The sequence below is a fragment of the Balearica regulorum genome, chromosome 5 (genome assembly GCF_011004875.1).
Source record: "Balearica regulorum gibbericeps isolate bBalReg1 chromosome 5, bBalReg1.pri, whole genome shotgun sequence".
Taxonomy (NCBI): Eukaryota; Metazoa; Chordata; class Aves; order Gruiformes; family Gruidae; genus Balearica; species Balearica regulorum.
Window position 1 is genome coordinate 48,893,164 of NC_046188.1, and position 9,360 is coordinate 48,902,523.

A 9,360-nucleotide genomic window follows, 5' to 3' on the forward strand; every position below is an offset into this window, starting at 1 on the left:
GCTTCTGGAGGCTGGTGGGTTTCTTGCTGTGCCATCTGAAGACAGCAGAGAGGAAAGGAAAAAAAACGGTCACAGCCAGTTAGCCACAGTAGACCGAGTTCTCAGGAGCACATCTGCAAATTAAGCAGATAGATTCCCCTCCATCAGGCTGCGTCTCCATGCCACAAGCCCCCTGTGCTGTCAGAGAAGATTCCTCGAAGTGCTCACATTTGATTCCCATTTACATAGAAAGATTTCGGAGGACACAAAAAAACCCTATCAGCCAGGTATGTCTAACTTATTGTTTTGCCCAAAGCAAATTTGGTTGATACACTTAGTGAATGTTTTGAGAATACTATATAAAGATTTCCTTCCTTAAGCCTGTTTATGGAGGACTTCAAAGTTCTGTGGATGTCTGGATATGATTTTGATTGTGAAGAATTTGGGAACAGCACTTGCTTTTCAGGGGTATGCTTTTTCATTTTGCAGTCAGGGAAAAAAAAAACCAAACAAATATACAATGTTGCAAAATCAATTTAATTCTACCATAGATATCTGTGTTCATGCCAAGTTAAAAATAACTTCAAACTAATGACAGAATTTAATGGTCAACAATGAGCATTTACCAGCTAAGAGTCCATGCTATCCTGCAATCCACTCTCTCAGTGTCCAATCAGTGCTGTCCAATACCTTACCTTTGTGTAAATGAAAAGTGCTTTGGGTTGGCTACAGTTCATAAGATCAAATCAATCATTATTTGGTAGCATTCACATTATTGTGAAACTATTAAGAATATGCTATTTTTTAATGTTGACAAATATTAATATGAAATGTCACACTAAACAACAGTACTGATAATTCATTGTTCTGCTGTTTAAAATGGTTTTGTTGCCTGATCAGGTAACAGGCACAGCACATAGGTGAACAAACAATTACTACATAGGGTCAAAGATAACAATAAGTAGTAAACACATTTTGGGAGTGACTCAGTGCCTAAACATAGTAATGTAGTGACATTTTATAAACCCTAGGTTTACTAGGATCTAGGACACAGAACCTATGGGAGACTTGCTGCCTTCCATAGCAGAAGCTAGAAGACAAGAATATCCAAAGGCATATGAAATGTCACTTGATGTTTAGGCACCTGAATCCTACCCCTTGTTTCTAAAGCACATTCATCCTATACTTCTCAGTGAACACTTAACATAGTTTCTGAAATAATACCCCACATACAAAATTGTAACTATGTCAATCTATTTCCACACTAAGCATGTTTCAAATTACATTAGCTAGTGCTTTTAAAAAGCACCTTCTCCTTTCATTTGATCCTTCTGTAAATAGATCTCCCAATGAATCTAACTAAATCTGAATTCCTTGTAATCTCTTCTTGCCATACAAACAACTATTAACTAAAAAACCCAGCTCAAAAGCATAAGTTTGATTTTAAAATAAAATAGGGGAGAATATTAGTTTTATTCTATTAGCTTAGCTTCTAGCTCAGATCTCTACAGTTAACTTCTCAAATACAGGGGTTATAAAAGTAATGCTGAGATTCTCACTTGTTTGTATAATCCTTGGAGCTTGATCTTTTATAAAAATACCAGATATGATGAAGCATGACTCAAGTCACCATAACTAGTAATTGTTTATGTAACTCTACCCTTCTCTATTTATCCATCTTTACTTCTGGTATTGTCTTTTCCCCTCTATCTTGTGATGTACCACAACAAAGCCATTTGTCTGTTTCCCCCCACACTAGCACTAATGCTAATCCGACTCCACAGTGACATGGTTTTCAGCATAAAGAAAAAAAAAAAAAAACTTTAAACATTAGATTTCTACCTTCTGGGTTCCCTGAAGCTGCTCAAGGTCAGATGAGCGCTGGCCCAGAGGAATCCATGGCCCTGGAAGGTTAGAGGTCAGCATAGCCAAAGGTCAACCACACTGTATTAACACACCATAATTAGCATGAAACAACCTGGTAAGCCAAAGCAATTTCAGCAAGTACCTAAGGAGCTACTTCTGTAAGAGAATCTGGGATAAATATTCTCTCCATTACTTACTGAACTGCTTGCTTATGTAAAGTTTAAGAAATATTAAGGGATATAAGGAAGAAGCATTATTTAACCAGTAAGTTCCATGTGTCTATCAATCTCACTTTTAATCATTTTCATAGGTCTTTTCTCCACTCTATATCTGCAAGTCTCTTCAGACAGTATACTCTTCAGAACTGAGTACTGTTCGATATTTGGGAAATAGTTTGTGACATTGTGGACACTAATAATTGTCATATTTGGAGGTTCTTTATGTAAGAATATAAGATGAATGCCAACATTTCAATTAAATTGTTTGCCATTTTTAATACTCTTCTTAGACTTCAAATATAAACAAGCAGTCAAATGTAGAACACTAGTGTTACAAAATACAGAACACTGACTTACAGATGTGCTTGGGACATCTTCAGTACAGAAGACACATTACTTTTCTAAAGATCCCGTAAAAACAAAGCAGCTAAGTAACTACACAATATGAAAGAAGAGAAAAAGGAAATCTAACCCAGTAAACCCAACTTAGTGCAAGCTCCTCTTAGCAACACCATTTTTGAATGGCTATAAGAAACAAGCAGCAGAGATTCCTGTTTAACATATCACCTGAAGGTAACTCGGCAAATATTTCTTCATGCAAATAATAAGAACAAAACCTGCCATGTATACTGACATGCTCAGAACAGGGTTCACTAATTTAATTAACTCGTAACCAAACTTCACCTACAGTGCAATACTTCTGAAAAGGAACCTAAATGTAGAAAAAACTATCACCTTCAGGGCAGGGGCATTAGGACTGGCTGCACAGTGAACAGAACTTCACCGTGATCTTCAGATGATTCGACAATGTGCAAAAAGATAAGACAACTATTCCATGGATTATTTTTAAACTAGATGCAGTAGTGGCTATGCCTAGTCTGTGCTCTGGCCTAAGCACATCTGACCAGGCTCACCTACTTTTGAAAGCTTTTAATGGCAGATCTGTATCTTAGCACAGCAGTTCTCATACCAGGAAGTGGAGCAGGCAGGCAGTACAGAATGTGGTACAATGGTTCCTACTGTGACTGAGAACATGCACTGATGGCAATTTGATGTAGTCAGTGTCATCAGTTCCCATGATTTTAGAGTGACTCTCACTGTACACTATGTTGATTAGGAGTCCCCAGGTCTTGATGTGACAGAATTAGAAGACACTGACCCTTCCTTAAAAAAGAAGCCCTTTGTGTCTTGTTTTTGTTGTTACAGTAAAACAAAAAGCAAGAGCAAGGAAAATATGAATCCTAAAAATTTCAAAACAAGGAATTATATTTTAAAATGTGGAGGATTGGGGTGGGTTTGTTTTTCAAATATTGTATTTGAAAGCTAGTTCATGCCTTTAAATTCTGGGGATTTGGCAAAGGCTGGGACAGAGAACTTGGACGTTTACTAAAAGGCGTAACTCTGCTGTCACCAAAGGACAGTGCCAGTGAACCCGGAACTTAATTCCTTTGCTGGTGTCTGTGCTGTCCAAACCTCTTTCAGTGTGATTGTCTAGGCTGACTACGTGAGCTCTTTTAGATTTTTGAACAAACAGGTGAAAAAAGACATCCCTTGAAACCTACTCACGAAATCATGAGCGAACAGCAACCACCAAAGATAATGAATTTGATCACACTATGAAAACACCTGGCTGCGAGACTCCCAAGCCACACAGTTACCTGGAGCAGGCTGTTCAGCACAAGCATGCGAGATTCACCCTGGCACTAACCACTTCTACCTCTGCCGCACCAGTGATACCTACATGGTTAGAAATACAGCTGGCATCAACTGTTCCTACATGTCTGCAACAAGTCTTGATGTTTGCCATGTAAGCCTGCAAAATGTCCAACCTAAGTTTGTACGCGACCGTGTACATACTTGCTTCAGCTGATTACAGAGCACTAAAGCACGTTCCCATCCAGAGGCCGGGCTCAGGGGCCTGTATGGGGGGGACCTCCCCACCCCTCCCACAAGCGGAGTGCCGGTCTCGGGGAGCAGGTGAGCCCCTCGGCCCCAGGGACGGAGCGAGGCACAGGCAGGTGGTCGCCCCCAGCAGGGCCCAGGGGCCGGGACCATGGGACCCGAGCCCCTTCTCCGCAGATCCTGCGCTGCCTGCTGAGGCGGCCTGCGGGACCCGGGGAGGGCTCCAACGCAACAGCCCAACACCCCCGGCCACCCCGGCGAGAAACGGGCAGGAAGTAGCCGGCCTTGTGTCATACCCGGCGCTGGTCCCTCCGCCCCCGGGCGCCTCGAAGCTGAATCCCGTCGCCAGGAGACCCGCCCACTGGCGGCCCCGGCCCCGTGGCCCCACTCACCCGCCGCCTGCCCGCTAACCCCTCCAGTCCAGCTGCCTCACGCCCGGGGACGGGACGAGCCGAGCGGCGGCCAGGCAGCCCAGCGCCGCGCCGGGCCGGGCCGGGCCGGGCCGAGGCGCCGAGCGAGAACTACCGGCCCCAGCAGGCGGCGGGGCCGCCGTTTCCATGGGAGCGGCCGGGCCCGAGCGGGGCGGTGTCCCCAGCGCAGGGCTGCGGGGGGCTGCCCGGACGCCTCACGGGCGGATGTTTGGCTTTTACGAGCTAACAGGCCATAGTCTGTGCACAATCCCGCGGAACTGGTACACAGATCTTGCTTGATTCACGTCCTGAGTTGCAGAAAAGGGTCTCTCTTTGGGTCTCAGTGTAGGAATTGAAATGCAACTTTAATATGATTTATTCAAGTGTTGTTAAACAGCTGTCAGGGGATCTAAAGCATGTTTCATCTGTTTCTTTTGTGTTTTTTTTCTCAGATATTTACCACAGTATGGCCCAGTCAGCAGATGAAATGTCACTGCAGGTGGTATCTGCCGTCAGTAATTCATCCTTGCTTCAGCCAGGCTTCTCTCTCCTGAATTTTGATGGGCATGTTTTCTTTTTTGGGCAGAAAGGGTGGCCAAAGAGATCCTGTCCCACTGGTGTTTTCCTCCTTGATATAAAGCAGAATGAGCTCAAAATGAAACCTGCCTTCTTCTCTAAAGACTCCTGTTACCTCCCCCCTCTCCGCTACCCTGCTCTTTGCACACTCAGAGTCAATGCAGAGTCTGACGAGTACCAGTATATCATCCATGGTGGGAAAACACCTAACAACGACCTTTCTGATAAGATTTACGTTATAAGTCTGGTAAGCAAAAATAGCAAGAAAACCACATTCCAATGCGTTGAGAAAGACCTGGGTGGAGATGTCCCTGAAGCTAGATATGGGCATACAATTAACATAGTTCATAGCCGGGGAAAAAGCATGAGCGTTATATTTGGAGGCAGATCATACACTCCTCTTGCACAAAGAACCACTGAAAAATGGAACAGCGTAGTTGACTGTTTGCCATCTGTGTTTCTCATTGATTTTGAGTTTGGATGCTGTACATCATACATACTTCCAGAGCTTCAAGATGGACTATCTTTCCATGTTTCAGTTGCCAGAAATGATACAATCTACATTTTGGGAGGCCATTCACTTCAAAATAACACCAGGGCCCCCAGCTTGTACAAGCTAAAAGTTGATCTCCCACTGGGCAGCCCAGCTGTGACCTGCACCATCTTGCCAGGGGGAATATCTGTGTCAAGTGCTATAGTGACTCAAACCGGTGATACCGAATTTGTCCTTGTTGGGGGCTACCAGTCTGACAACCAGAAACGGTTGGTGTGTAACACCATAGTTCTGGAAGATGATAAGATAGAGATTGTTGAGAGGGCGAGCCCAGACTGGACACCAGATATTAAACACTGCAAAATGTGGTTTGGCTGTGATATGGGCAAAGGGTCTGTATTGCTGGGCATTCCAGGAGCCAACAAACAGTTAATCTCAGATGCAAACTACTTCTACATTTTGAGATGCAAAGGAGCAGAAGCGGGCAATGAAGAAGAACTGACAACACAAAGTTGCAGTCAGACATCAACCGAAGACCCTGGAGATTCCACTCCATTTGAAGATTCAGAAGAGTTTTGTTTTAGTGCTGAAGCCAATAGCTTTGATATTGATGATACTGACACTTACAATGAAGATGATGAAGAAGATGAATCAGAAACAGGCTACTGGATCACCTGCTCTGCCAGTTGCAATATTGACATTAACACCTGGGTCCCTTTCTATTCAACAGAACTCAACAAGCCCGCAATGATCCTGTGTTCCAGCGGGGCTGGCCACTGGGTCCACGCGCAATGCATGGATCTCTCAGAGAGCATGCTCCTACGTCTCTCAGAAGCAAATGTCAAGTACTTCTGCAACGAGCATGTTGACCTTAATAAAGGGCTACAAACTCCCAAAAAGGTAGTGCGCCTGAAAAAGCAACCCATGAAACCATTGCGCAAAAAGACAACCATGAAGTTAACAACGCCCACGAAAAAGTCCTTTCTTCGGAGATTGTTTGAATAGATTTACACTGCTGATTTGTATTCACCTGGGAGTAAGTAAAATCACAGTCAAAGAGGGCTAGTAATGGTTGAAGCAGAATGGGTTATTGGAGCTGGAAGAGATCTTTTTATTTAACTGATTTCAATTATCTCAATATTTCAGTTACAGTTCAAAGCTCATGAATTTATTTTGTCTCTTATGTGTATTTTTGTAATATCTGGATAGGAAGTCCATCATAGAGGGCATTGTGAAAACACACAGGCAGATACTGGTAACTTTGTGCTGTATTTTATGCTGTAACTTACTCCCCAGTTATCCCCAGTGAGTTTAGTAATAAGACATTATCCCATGTACTCAGTGGTGTTAGCATCTGTCCATAAAGAACATTATAGTACCCGTTTTAATTTTTTTATCTTAATAGTTCTAGAAATATTTGGCCTAATTTATAACTGTATTACTCCAATTTTATGTTGGTGTAATGAAATAAAATTAGACTAATTAATCTGGTTTTAAACTAAAGTGGAGGCTTAAGTCCCTTGTGTCAGAAATAATGAAATATTCAGACAATGAAGGTCAGTTTTCTTCAGGGACTGCCATTATGGAAAGCTTACATATGGAGCATTTAATTCTGGATAATTAATTTTTGATTTTGAGAGGTACCAAATGATTATATGTCAATTTTGGCTACAGTTGCGGAATATCATCTCATAGTAAAAATCAAATTGCTTTTTTAAGCCACTGTGCTCAACAACTGCTTTGTGTTTGTATTTTTATAAATCAAGTAAGCTATTAAAGTTTATAATAAAAATGACTGCATTTTTTTCATCTACTGATGGGGTAAATCAAACACTATAAATCCCAAAATCTACAAAAGGACAGCATGCGTGCTTGGGAGGTCCATCTGAAGTCTGAGAAAGGGTCTAGTCTCACAGTCGCCCTATGCTGTGAGCTTCCATTGACTTCAGAAGAAGTTCCTTCTGATGAACAGGACTTTTATCATTTAGTCCAGGTCCTCCACTACACATTTCTTTCTCTTTCTCTGTGACTGTGTAGAGTGTGAAAGCATAAAAGTGCAAGCTATAGCTCAGAGTGACTCATTGAGCCAGTGGAGCATTGTGAGGGTAGAAATAAATGCAGCTGGCTGCTCAAAGCATGAGGAGAAGATTGGATTCAGATTGAAAAGGACATTGTCAAGGTTGAATAGCCCAAGAGTTTACTAACTTTTTTGTGGATTCTTTTATTGGCTATTTGTAAAGCCTCATCATTCTTGACTTTATTTTTTATTTTTATTACTGCTCCAACATCTTTTCAAAAAGTCAATACTATCAGCTCAACATTTGTGAGCCAACGATAATAGCTCAGTACTCACAGTCCAGATCTCATGCTGGACCCCTAAATAAAAAAAGAAAAACAGGAGCAGCTGTCACCCATTTGATCACTATGTGCAGACCCTGAGCCTCCGCTCCTTTACAAAGCAGCATGTGTAGCACTGTAGTCTTGTCGACAGAGACGCGTGTGCGCTGTACCCCCTTAAAATCTTCACAACTCAAGTCAACAGCAGAGGAAAGTAGAGGGCAACCATACAAATTTTCCATTTCCAACCTTTTCATGTGCTGAGGGAGGTTATAGTTTGGGTAGAGCTGTATCACCCTGACTCCCCTCTCACCAGTTTGATATTGGTATAAATTCATAGATTTCAATGCCAGCTTCCCCTTTCCTTTGTCATGCTACTTTACCTAAGCTGTGAGTATATACGTTTTTCCAAGGAATAAATGAATATCATGCCCACATAAAGTCCCTTCAAACTGGTGAAATTCAATAGTCAACATCCCCTTATGTAGGTTAGTCATAGGCCTTACTCAGCTGAATTGTGATTGAAATATACATTCATCATGCACTCTTCATAGACTTAATTTACATCAACCAAACAAAATCCACACCAAAATTAAAGCCACATCATCACAACACCAACAAAGAGGGACAACATACTCACACAACAAAACTCAACCCCTCATTTCTTCACCATTTTATAACAAGAAAAGACTCCCCATGATTACTGAACTCTGGCAATGTCCAGTCTAAGTTTTTGCCTGTTACCTCTCAAATACTGTCATTCTGTCAAATTCCCCACACCCCACATTGTGTGACAAATTTGTCTGCTAATGCAGACAGATAAAAGGGTGGAGACATTTTCCAAAGGGAAAGCTTGACACTGGCCTAGCAGAAGTGATGTTCAGTCTGGGATAAAGCCTGATGGCTCAGGCACTGGTGGAGTGGTTCCAGTATGTTGGGAGCATCTCTTGAGTTTCCAGAACTGACTCCTGCAGCTGCAATGACTCCCTGAGCCCCTTGGAGCTGAGAGCAGGTACGCTCAGCATGTGGCAAGCACAAGCACACATTGTGGCCCCTTTCAATTCCTACCTAAATTCTTGTTCTTTACTTAAAGGCTGTGGCTATGAAAGAAACAATTCATAGTCAGACTTTATGATATCCTTCATCAGGCCCATAATGTTAGTGTATTGTATGTTTGAGCTGTGCTTTTTTTAAATGCATGGTTTATTTGAGTAGGAGGGAGAAATTGCTTGGTCAAACCATGTCCCAGCCTCACAATGAAGGGCAGTACAAGCAGCATTAAATTACAGCTCAGAGACTGTAGTCACTGCAGGAGAGGAAGTCAAAGTGAAATATATCATTCCAAAAGACTTGAACATAAAGAGATATATGAACATCAGCCTGTAAAGAAGACACTTGATATAGCATTCAAGACTGCAGAAACTACTTAATTCCCAGATAATTCTGATGACACTTTTAAGTTGTGTACCTGTTAGAACACTGATTATCTTCAAAACCAGCTAATCAATACAAGAAGTTTTTTCCTCATGCAGGTTAGAATTAGATGATAAAATGAAGTAGATTTGAGTGCAGAAGTAAA

At 42.1% G+C, this 9,360-nt stretch overlaps 2 protein-coding genes across 24 annotated transcripts in view; one reads left to right on the forward strand and one right to left on the reverse strand.

The window, feature by feature from the left end:
- Positions 1-4,559, reverse strand: part of IFTAP (intraflagellar transport associated protein) — a 48,112-nt gene extending 43,553 nt beyond the window's left edge. For 11 of the 23 annotated variants that reach the window (XR_012835731.1, XR_012835733.1, XR_012835732.1 and 8 more), the window contains exons 1-2: positions 2,421-2,476; positions 1,822-1,923 (exon numbers count right to left, since the gene is read on the reverse strand). The gene's annotated coding sequence lies outside the window, so the exon portion shown is untranslated. Of the gene's footprint in view, positions 1-1,821; positions 1,924-2,420; positions 2,477-4,261 lie in introns of those variants that run through there. The other 12 variants (XM_075754749.1, XM_075754742.1, XM_075754735.1 and 9 more) reach the window with 10 other exon arrangements.
- Positions 4,560-4,839: 280 nt separating this feature from the next.
- On the forward strand, positions 4,840-7,158 carry RAG2 (recombination activating 2). Its single transcript, XM_010309876.2, has one exon. It carries the CDS (start codon positions 4,842-4,844, stop codon positions 6,447-6,449), a length of 1,608 nt encoding a protein of 535 aa, XP_010308178.1. The 5' UTR covers positions 4,840-4,841; the 3' UTR covers positions 6,450-7,158.
- Positions 7,159-9,360: the final 2,202 nt, after the last annotated feature.